The sequence below is a fragment of the Penicillium citrinum genome (assembly GCF_028827155.1).
Source record: "Penicillium citrinum strain IBT 23319 chromosome Unknown utg000010l:1.0-1229701.0:1.0-1230130.0, whole genome shotgun sequence".
Taxonomy (NCBI): domain Eukaryota; kingdom Fungi; phylum Ascomycota; class Eurotiomycetes; order Eurotiales; family Aspergillaceae; genus Penicillium; species Penicillium citrinum.
In genome coordinates, this window is record NW_026622695.1 from 787,762 (window position 1) to 798,831 (window position 11,070).

The window sequence follows — 11,070 nt, forward strand, 5'->3', positions numbered from 1 at the left end:
TTTCATACCTTTCCATTTAGTTATAACTTGTTGTCCATTTCTACTACATACAGTAAATGTTCGTCCAATGATCGGCCGTGAATTGCCAACCGCGGATTTGCCTGCGATGACGCATGGCGCGTTGGTTCGTCTTCACATTTCACTCGCCACATATTTGGGACATGAAATTCCTTGATTATCGCAGGCATGTCCTGCTCACCGCAGTTGCCGCGGCCTGAGCAATCCGATTCAAGCGATTATGGATCCGACTTTTCTCCAGAAGAAGACGAGTTGCTAAACGAGCTACTTGCCAAAGCCGTCGCGGCAAACGCGACCGTTCTCTCCAACACTACTCCCTCCTCACCCTCGAATCTGATTCCTACAGCAACCCCGGTGACACCGACAAAAAGCGCGGGACATACTACAGACCCTACGGAGATCGAGTCTCGCCAGCCGGCGGTGTTTGCGGCGCTTGTCACGGATATTGAAGATGGCATCGAGGATTCCCCGGGTGTCCGGTTGCCTAAAGTACTGGGTCGGGAGAAGCCTCGTTCGCCATGGAGACAGTCGAGTCAGCGATTCGGGATGGTCTCGCAGGGGACAAGGATATATACGGAGGGGGCAAGTCCGAGACCAAACAACAGGTCCAGCCCGTCTGGTAGGTTTTTCTTACAATCTGCTGCTGCTGCGCTGGCAGTGATATGAACCCAGGCTGACTCTCTATTATCCGAAGCGTTTAGTGGAACATCCTCACTCCTCCGAAGGCAGAGAACGAGAGCGAGAGCGTAGTGCTGCTCGTGAATTAGCCTGGATGCAACAAGTACAGACGGATGCCACGCTAGATACAAGATCTCCCGTGGAACGATTCAGACGTCCGCCGAATAAGGCGTTTTCTGTGACTGACTTGGTCTCACCCGCTTGGTGCGAGCTGCAGTACTGGTACGCTTTGACTAAGCATGGGAGGAAAAGGAGGACTCCGGCTATGAAGAAGGGTAGTGTCGTGCACAAGACTCTTGAAGACGAGATATATACTACGATACCCGTGGAAATCACCACAAAAGAAGATGCGTGGGCACTTAGAATATGGAATGTGATACAGGGACTGCGTTTACTGCGGGAATATGGAATGACTCGTGAATTGGAAGTCTGGGGTCTTATTGATGGAGAGGTGGTTAATGGAGTGATTGATCAGTTATCATACGAGTGTCCTGACTCCGAATTCGAGGCAACAGCAGCGCGGTATTATGAAGATGCTGCAGCATCACGAGCTGCTTTCCCGGAATATCAAATGTCATTGTCAGATTATCTGCTTTCTTCTTCTCAGGGTGGAAGGAGGCTTTCTGATCTAGCTGAGGTTGAGAGTGCAGAGGAATTTTATCCAGCTGAAGGACAATCGATGGCTGTTTATGATCTACCAAGGATATATATGACGGACGTGAAGACGAAGGCGAATGGATCAGCTCCCACAGTCAAAAGCACATCGTTCCGTCCTACCCTCCTTCAGTTACAACTCTATTATCATATGCTCAATCGCCTTATCACGAGCGACGACGTTACAATTTACGTCCTCGCTGAACGATATGACTTCGATCCGGAACGGCCATTCACTGAAGCCTTTATATCTGAAGTGGGTGGACTGAACGATGAATTCTTCGATGTGGAGTCCTCCCAAGAGCTGGGTTTGGATGACCCTTTCAACGCAAGTGATTCTGCTGCACGAAGGTCATCTGATTCCATGTCAGACTTCAGACCTCCGAAGGCAAGTCAGGACTCAACAAGTATTCTCACGACACACGGCACTCTTGCGCGCCTCTGGGATTACATGAAAGACCAACTCCGCCTTACATTCATACACCAATTCTCACCAGGATCTACTCCTGTCTCACCATCTATCCCATCACACACCCAGCCAGAAATGCTCAAGGAATATCCTACGCTCCTCTCCCCTGTTCTCACCGCACGATATGTGTCATCGGCACAGACGGATGATCTTCAGCCGCGGCATATCGGAAGTAGATCATTCTTCTATGACACCGATACCATGAGTTCTTACATTTCCGAGCAAATGGAATGGTGGCGTGGCCAACGCGACCCTCGAGGAGTGAATGTCTCTGAGGCATGGAAATGTCGATACTGCGAATTCAGTGACGAGTGCACTTGGAGACAAGAGCGAGCGGTGGAATATGCCAGACGGAATAGCAGGAGGAGGACTAGTGCGTCGGCAGATATATGAAAGCTCGAACATTGAGACTTCACATTCGACTAGGCGTTTATAAACATGCTAGTAGACACTTTCATAGAAATCAACAAGAAATGCACAATCACCACTGTAACTACAATGGATAAGCCCGCACCTCATCCTCCTTCTCAACCTGCAATCCGTTCTTAATTTGCTCATCATGCTTCCGATCCAAATATTCCAACAGAATCTCTTCATATTTCTGCTTCCCCTTGTATCTTGAAACATCATCTCCCCAACTCCGAATCGCAGAAGCCAAACGACCAGGTACATAAGGTTCCTTCACAATCTCAGTAATTGGTTCAAAGTACGTCCGAATCGTAAACACCACAGCCCCAGACCTAGGTAATCTTCTCAGAGACTGTCTCTCCGAGCGAAAGAAATGATTCTCAATAGCCTTATTCTTCTCTGCCGTATTCCACGATACTGTCTCCGCATCTTCGGGTCCGATACTATGTGACCATGGTAAACTATCATCAACCTGAATGAAATAATTATTCCGGAGAACGGGTTCCTCGGGTTTAAGTCGACGGAAGAAGTTCATCATTCCTTTCTCGAGTTTCTCTCGGAATTGAGGTACGTCGCCAGATGTATGGATTTCTGATAATCGCATGCCGAATTTATCGCTCAGTCGCCAGAATCCTGCTAGTAATATTGCTCCGGCTAGGAGGTAGTATTCTCCATCTGCACGTTCGAACATTAATGCGAGGTCGTCTTGGACTAATCGGGCTGCTGTTGCCATGGGGTCTTCGGGGAGAGGGCGTTGAGTGATGTTGAAGGTTTCATGGGTGACTTTGTTGGTTATTCCTGTGGATGTCTTTTCGAACATACTTGGGTATCGTTCTGGGAGATAGGCACATCTATTTCAAAAAGGTGTTAGGGTGGTTGAATATCATTTGTTTTGAGAGGGTGTTGTAGTTACTGACAATTCTTCGAGCAACTCGATGGCACCGTCCATTGCTTCTGGTGCGGTGCCAAAGCATTTTTCACCACGTTCTTCGATTCGCTTTTTCTTGTCGGCGTGGTATTTCAGATAGTGATTGTCTAACTCTAGAAGAGCAAGGGTGTAAGTATGGAAATTTGAGGGCTGAGTAATGTTAGTCTTACCAATCCATTCATCCCATTTCATACTCCTCAATCCAAGTGTTATGAAATATTTCCTGCTTCTTATTAGAGAAGCTTGCATGCTATATCATCTGGCAGAACTCACGGGCCATATCGAAATGGTCTATATGGGATTGGTTTTGTATTGTGAACATTCCAGTCTAAGTATGGCGTTGCGCTGGGTCTTTTGAAGGTCGATGGTGTCCATTCTGAAAGGGCTGTAGATTAGACATAAAGATCCCACTTTTATCATATAATCACGAAACAGGGCAGTAACTCACCACCAAACTTCCTAGTGACTTTCTCTTTGACACCCGGTCGAGATGATGGCTTCTCCAAATCAGGTGTTCCTGACCTCGTAGGCTGACTGAAGTATGCAGTGTATTTTCGTGATGCAATTACCGCGAGGAGGACGATTATGTTAAAAAACAAGAAGATGGCCACGGGGTCCTTTGTGGGCAATATCGACGGCACAACTTCTTGGAGGAATGTAGTCACTGCCATGGCTACTACTTATTTGACTCTTGTATAGTATCAGCAGTGTTGTCTTTAATGGAAGATACCACAGGTCTTTATTGGACTGGAATATTCATAGTCGAAGATGAATATATTGATAAGATGCCTGTAGCTTGGAGGAGATTAAATTAAAGAATGATATCTTGTATAACTACCAGGAATAATAATAATATGAATACGGGCATCACAAGTCACCTTCTTATCATGTAGTGTAACACCTATAGTCCTGCCAAGATCCAAGGTTTTCTCGCATGAGCTGCCAATCCTGTTAATTCGATGCGATCTGCGTTTCTATGTGACGACAGAACAATCTACGGTGGCCGATGTCCTATGAATTGCGGGGAAATTCAAAGAGGGGGTTATACATTCTATCTCGTCTCATTCCAGCTTTTTGATCCGAGGCTAGCAGTGAATCAGCGAGTGTGTTCTGCTTACACAATGAAACATGCTTTTATCTGCGGGGGATGCGCTTATCATCTTCCATGTCAAGTCTGTTGAAGGGATTTCTTCACCCGATTGGGTAAGGTGACTATTCAGTCTAGTAATATCTCTACTACTCCAGTACCTGCTGGAGTATAAAATAGGTATGAGCACGCTAAATTCAGAAGTAGTGGTATACTCCGTGTAAGGCAATACTGTTCTCTGAGAGAGTAACACTCTGCTATTGTCATAGGAACATGATCTTCCTGTAAAGCAATGGTTGCTTATGTATGGCAGTACGCGCGCCACCGACTAGACGGTAACACGGGGAAAAGACGTTGGAATAATACTAAATGTGTTTGTTTATGTATGTGGCCATCGTATTGGTAATAAAAAGATATCATCTACTTCGTTACTAACTATACATTGGTCATACCACGGCGACGTTTAAGGAGACAGTACTGTCCCCATTTCCGTTGGAAGTGACCGGGAATAAAAGGAAGGTTAGGTACCCAGATAAGTCGACCCAATAGTCCTGTCTGCGATACGTCCAGGAAGTTGGCACAAGAGATGCTTTCCCACTCGGATTCATTCAAGATATAGTGAGGTTCGAGCTGGGTCGCATCGCGACCTGGGAAGTAGGAATCAACCAGGAAGGAGCATTGAGAAATATCGACCTGTTTCATTAAATCAGCCTTGAGTTGCACGATAGGATAGTTGCGGTATTCAGTGGAAACTCACATATTTGTTAGGATCCTCCTCGTTTAGGTCATTCATACCGGACGGGATTTGGGATGCCCCTTCCAGCCGGTCAGATAGAGTCAATGCATTGGGAAATTCACCAGGAAGTAAGCCGTCGAATTCACTCCGAATAAATGCAGCCCGCATGTTGTTTGGAAGGAAATAGGAGGATGGAAAACGGTACCATTCTTTGCCAAAGCAGACCGATTCTCCGGAATGACTGATGTCAACTTCCTGCAAAGGCTGGAATATCTTCAAAGGGGCATTGTATGCGGTGACCATTCCCAGCATACGTAACATGCCTGCATTGAAGGCCATCAATATGACTGACAGGGCCGCGGCAAGTTTCAGCTTTGCAGGCAAGCGGCCAACAACTTCCTTCGGATTGCTTGACCCAAGATAGGTGAGAAGGATATGGAATGCGAGAGCTGCATCAAGAGCAATGAATGGGTACGCGGGGTACATAAAACGTTCCTCTTTATGTGGTTGCAAAGTGAAGATCCCGAACCACATGTAGAAAGGAGCGGTCAGAGTGATGGAGCGTAGAATGGTCTGAAGAGATGTAGTATGAGACCGGAAAAGGGCTTGGATAATAAGCAGTGGTCCAGATAATAAAGCCAAGGCAAACCAGATATTGAAGTTCAAAAGAAGATTGCGGACATAGAAGGTCGGCGGTTCGGTACCGAAGATCTCAGGTCCTTTACCTTGACCACCAAAGATGTTGTATGCGACAATGTTCCATGGAACAAGCGTGACCTTTCGAAAGAAAGCATAGTCGACACCCATTTCCAGGCCCTGTAAATTGCTTTAGAAATTGTTCTCGATGGCAGTGATAGACCAATGCAGAATACTTACCACAATTGCAAGGCATCTGAGAGCTCCATCGAAGATCATATAGAGTAGTGATCCCAGGGAACCAGAGTAAAAGCAAATTACTACTTCCTCAGCAATCAGAGGTAAGAGAAGAGCCCCAGCGAATGGCCAACCGACAATAGCCCCGAGACCAAACCACATGATCCCCTGTGCCGTTTTGGGTCCATTCTTATAATCCAAGAATGCAGCCAGGCCTAGCATGGATGTATACATGGTGAACGAGGACGGTAAGAAGGCGGTAGAGGCATGGAACATGCCGGGGCTGAAGATGGAGATCATAAGGAAGATCAGACCAATGCGAGGATTAAGAGCACGGCAGATGGAGGAATAGAGCCGGGTCTGACAGGCAGCACAGACGATGGCGAGAAATACGCGAACCACATAGAATTCGGCAGACTTGGAACTGACGAAAAATGATCCCAATTTCCCCACAAGAGCATGTACTGACACGTAGAACCAGCTTCGAATCGAATAAACTGGAGAATACTCCCAGGTTTGAAGCCCATATCCGTGATTGAGGTAGTGTGCTGGCTCCCAAAAGTTGAAGACCTCATCGCAATCTTGGATTGGAGCGAATGCAGCCGCAAGGATATTGGCTGCAAGACATAGATATAGCGTGACATTCAGAGGCAGGTAGAACGGTGGAGGTGGCGGGCTAGGAGTAGTCAATGTTAGTTTGAATGTACCACCACTATATACCTCTGCTCCATCAGAACATACCGAGCCTTTGTATGAGGCACATGCCCTGAAGAAGAGCCATCACCAGCCATGATGTACCCAAAAATATACACCAAACAATTCCAAACTGGAGTTGCGCGTAGAAGGGAGTGGCAGCTCAGTGGCAGCTCAGTGGCAGCTCCAACTAAAAGCGGAACGATAAGGCGATAACAAAAAGCTTCGGCGGCCGCAACGGCAACTTTGGCACTTCCAAAAAAAAAAGTTTCCCGCGAACTCTTTGGCTGATCTTCTTTTTTAACTTACCACTTTCGCCTTTTAAAATTTTTTTTTCTCAATATATTGGTCAAAAATGAGTGACCAAAAGATACCATCAAATGGGTCTGAAATACCCAGCGACGGCCCTCCCCTCAAGAAACCCTGCACGATCGATACGCCACCCGTCGCAACGACGCCAGACGATGGCAGCGACTTCTACAACACGCCCTTGCCCGCAGGGACTCCTGTGAAGGATACAGATAATGAGGCCTCTGTGGCAGCTACAGAAAACAATCCTCCTGTACAGCAAGCCTCAGCGATTCCAGGGCTAGGCTTGATCAACAACCCTCTTGAACAAACCCCGCCGACTCAGCTGGCGACGACCGAGCAACAGCAACAGACCGCCGATATGAATTCAGAGCCGACCCAAGCAACACCAGAGGTGAAGGAAGAAATCGCAGCAACCATACAAGACTCCGGCGCAGCCACTGCTCAGCAAGAAATCGGCGATGGACCTTCCGCAACTACCAAGGAGAGCATGGACGTGGACCAAAAACCTGTACAAAGTAACCTGGATGCCAATAACGGTTTGATTGACCATACGATGAATGAAGAGGAACAAGGGGAGGATGATCATCCGGAGTGGGAGATCGATTCATCTCCGTACGAATCTTCCTCTGATAGTTCGACCGACTCAGACGACAGCAGCGAGGACGAAGATTACCCCATCCTGAGCCCCGAAGAGCAAGCACGCATTCTGATGCAAGCAGAGGCTGGCTCCGACGACGAAGGAGACGGCAAAGGGAAGTCAGGAGGATACATTCGTTCGGCTAATGAGGTTGCTGAGGATGTCTTGCCAATTCCAGAAGTCACAGTCACTCCTGAAATGCCCATTGTCATGCTGGGAACTATCAAAACGATCATAGACAATGCAGTTCTGATTGAAGCCAGTACTTCAGGAGAGTACCAAGTGCTAGAATCGGGCTCACTACTTTGCTCCGAGGACCGCAAGGTCATTGGTGTCGTATCAGAGACTCTTGGCAGAGTTGAAAACCCTTTATACACTGTCATGTACGCAACTGCCGCAGAACCGAAAGAACGCGGTATCTCCAAGGACATGGCTGTATACTACGTTCCGGCCCATTCGACTTTCGTCTTTACACAACCCTTAAAGGGCCTGAAGGGAAGCGATGCATCCAATTTCCACGACGAAGAAGTTGCAGAGGAGGAGATTGAATTCTCAGATGATGAAGCAGAGGCTGAATATAAGAAGAAATTGAAGCAAAAGCGTCAGGAAAGAAAGGATGCGAAGGATGGCGGCGCTGGACGCGGAAAGAAAGGACCAGCAGGTCCCTCGAAATTGAGCCATTCCGAGCTTAATTATGACGACGCCGGAGGTGAGGATGGCTACACTCCTCTTGCTCGCCCAAAGAATCTTCACGAGATGATGGGCGCTCGGGAACCCCCAGTCGAGGGAACTGAGCGAGGATCTGGATTCCGCGGCAGCAGAGGCCGTGGACGAGGCGCTGATCGAGGACGGGGAGGCCGCGGACGAGGCAATGGAGGTCGTGGAGGCTCCTACGAGCGTGATCAAGACCGTCGACCTCAAGCTCAACAAGGTGGAAGCTCGCAATATGGGTCTATGCCACCTCAACAACCTCCTACTGGATACCCCCAGCCAGGATATCCTCAACAGCAACCTACCTTCGGTATGCCCCAAGGCATGCCTTTCTCCCCTATCAACAGTATCCGCCCCAACAGCAAGCACAGATTCCCCAGGGCGCAGCTCCAGGACAAATGCCTTTCCAATTTCCCTTCCAGCAACCTTTCGCACAACCCAATCCTTTCCAGTCAATCCCGCCCGGCGCGCATATAAATCCACTCTTCTTGGCTGCTCTGCAACAGCAGCAACAATATCAGCAGCCCCAGCAATCTCAGCAGCAGTACCAACAACCTCAGCAAGCTACTCCTCAGGGACAGCAGAACCCAGCTATGAACTTTGACCAGGTAAAGGCTCAGCTAGATCTCTTACGGAATCTGAGCAACAACCAAGGGCCGCCTCCGTCATGATTTGAAATCTGCTTGTCTTTTCTTTTTTTGATATGGTTTCATTTTTCTATCATTTGCATTTTTTACCGGGGTTACTGTGGTTTTTTCTATTTTTACATAGGGGTCTCATCAAAAAAGTTCATGATTTCGCTCGGATAATTTTGGTTCGCTTGTATGTTGTATGAATGATAGAGTACATATTTGCTTTATAGGAAGCAGCTAGCATAAATGATATAAGAGACATAATCAAATGGTGTCGGTCATTTTCAGCAAAAGGCAGACATTAGAAATATCTTCCTCAAATTGTATCGGCGATAGAAAGATATCAAAACTCTGCAGGCTTGGCGCTCTTTGCCAAAACCCAGAAATTCTCCATCTTTGAACGAGCGAGAACTTCCTTCGCAGCAGAATCGGAATCACAGGATCTAATACCGAGCCATTTCCTAAATACTCGGCCCTTGGCCTGTCCCTCCCATAAGAGAGTACATGTATTGTCGTGGAAATCCCGTGGCTCTCCCTTATCGTCTTCAGTAGACCACCAAATTGGTTGGCCTTCGGATTTTTCCGAAGTGGTCGGGCCAGGATTATCGGACCAGTCGATTCGGTTGAGCATCAGCTTTCGGTAATTGTTGATTGAGTGTTTGCCACCTTCGACAATCACTAGATTGAGCTTGGGATGGGTAATGCAGATACCTGTCAAGGCATTTTGCTCTGCATTCTTATTGATCTTAAAGCGATTTCGACCACTGGCGAGACTGTCGATCTTGTAAACTGAAACATTGATACCAAGTGCTGCATCGTTCTCTTGCTGGTTTGCAAGTTTCTCGCGTCGTTGGTCTTTAGTCAACTTGCGTTGTTCGTTCGTAATCTCGTGTTGCTCACGACGATCCGCAATCTCCCTGTTCACGCGAGCTTCAACAGCAGTAGGATCCTTGACGGCCTGCTCTCCCAAAACTCGCATGAGGTTCGACTTCTTGACTTTAGGAGGTGGAGCAGGCTCAAGACCCAGTCGGATCTTTGCTTGTTGTTCCTTCAGATCGGCCATACGGCGCTGTCGGCGAATCTTTGCTTGCTCCTTTGGAGTAAGGTACATCGGTTTTTGCGGAGCATGGTGTTTCTCTTGTGGTGGCTCAAGAAGCACAGGGTGCTGGATATAGCGTGTGATAATCGTGTCGGGTGTGTCCACCTTGAGATTCGCAGGATCCTCAATAGCAGAATAATCACCCCCATTAACCATTCCCTCATCCCACCATTCAATGGCAGGCGGTGCAGGGACTAGATATGATTTTTCCACATCCATATCCTCGTCGATACCGGCTTGCCGGGCCCGTTCTGCAATCCGTTTTTTCATAGCTTCCAGTTGTGCCTGTCGCCGAAGAGCCGCAGCCTGCTGAATATATTTGCCCTTCTCGTTGAAGATTAATTGTCGTGAATGGCGTGGCTTAGCGACTGTAGCCTTCGGGTCGAGACTCGGATCGAAGTATGGGTTATTTTTGATCTCCTCGATCGACGGACCAGATAGATCTAGACGAGCCTTATTGCCGCGCTGGAATTGAGACCCTGGTGTATCCCGTCGACCCATTTTACCCTGTTGTCCGCCTTTCCCACCACGAAAGTCTGGCGTGGCATCAGAGAGCAGCGCCGGGTGAAGACCGACGTCGAGACCACCACGAGCTTTGGCCAAGCCATCGTCATCGAATGCCGGTGGGTTGGCGGGTGCTGGGGCACTCGGTCGTTGTTGTGAGGGTGCATTGGCTCTGCTGGTAGCAGCAGCCACTCTAGCCTTCATTTGTTCTAATTTTGACATCGCAGGACTTGGTGCCGCAGGAGCGGGAGAAGGACTTGATTCTGCAGGAGGTACAGGTGGTGTCGCACCACCGCGCGCTGCTGCTAGACGTGCGCGAACAGCTTCGGCCTTAGCTCTCGCCTCTGCGACCATCTTCTCAATATCCATCTTGCCTGACGCGGCACCACTTTGACCAGGTAATGGCGATCCATTATTCGAGCGGGTCCTTTTCTGGGAATTATTGTCGTCCTCTGTTGGATGAGGCCGTTTCAAAGCGTTACCGGATGAATCTGCCATGGTAATTCAAACGATATCACGCCAAATCACCCAAAGATGAAGAAATCGAGAGAGAGAGTTGAGGAAACTCACTAAGTCGCGCGACGGGAAAATGGCAGATGCCCGAAAGCTGCGCGGATCCCGACAAGGCGGT

General features: G+C 48.2%; 5 protein-coding genes across 5 annotated transcripts; 2 read left to right on the top strand and 3 right to left on the bottom strand.

Moving 5' to 3' along the window:
• Positions 1-186: 186 nt before the first annotated feature.
• On the top strand, positions 187-2,212 carry N7469_011355 (exonuclease V; the record flags this gene model as incomplete). Its single annotated transcript, XM_056650260.1, has 2 exons — positions 187-637; positions 720-2,212. 2 exons carry the CDS (start codon positions 187-189, stop codon positions 2,210-2,212), a joined length of 1,944 nt encoding a protein of 647 aa, XP_056495324.1.
• A 100-nt stretch (positions 2,213-2,312) lies between these two features.
• N7469_011356 (heme-dependent oxidative N-demethylase family protein) lies at positions 2,313-3,826 on the bottom strand (the record flags this gene model as incomplete). The annotated part of the gene is made up of 5 exons (XM_056650261.1): positions 2,313-3,078; positions 3,145-3,268; positions 3,326-3,378; positions 3,429-3,531; positions 3,604-3,826. The coding sequence occupies 5 exons, from the start codon at positions 3,824-3,826 to the stop codon at positions 2,313-2,315; spliced, it is 1,269 nt and encodes a 422-aa protein (XP_056495325.1).
• Positions 3,827-4,677: 851 nt separating this feature from the next.
• N7469_011357 (dolichyl-P-Man:Man(6)GlcNAc(2)-PP-dolichol alpha-1,2-mannosyltransferase) lies at positions 4,678-6,642 on the bottom strand (the record flags this gene model as incomplete). Its single annotated transcript, XM_056650262.1, has 4 exons — positions 4,678-4,935; positions 5,000-5,794; positions 5,855-6,527; positions 6,593-6,642. 4 exons carry the CDS (start codon positions 6,640-6,642, stop codon positions 4,678-4,680), a joined length of 1,776 nt encoding a protein of 591 aa, XP_056495326.1.
• Positions 6,643-6,899: 257 nt separating this feature from the next.
• On the top strand, positions 6,900-8,875 carry N7469_011358 (RNA-binding snoRNP assembly protein NAF1; the record flags this gene model as incomplete). Its single annotated transcript, XM_056650263.1, has 2 exons — positions 6,900-8,514; positions 8,592-8,875. 2 exons carry the CDS (start codon positions 6,900-6,902, stop codon positions 8,873-8,875), a joined length of 1,899 nt encoding a protein of 632 aa, XP_056495327.1.
• A 304-nt stretch (positions 8,876-9,179) lies between these two features.
• N7469_011359 (U4/U6-U5 snRNP complex subunit PRP3) lies at positions 9,180-10,937 on the bottom strand (the record flags this gene model as incomplete). The annotated part of the gene is made up of 1 exon (XM_056650264.1): positions 9,180-10,937. The coding sequence occupies one exon, from the start codon at positions 10,935-10,937 to the stop codon at positions 9,180-9,182; it is 1,758 nt and encodes a 585-aa protein (XP_056495328.1).
• Positions 10,938-11,070: the final 133 nt, after the last annotated feature.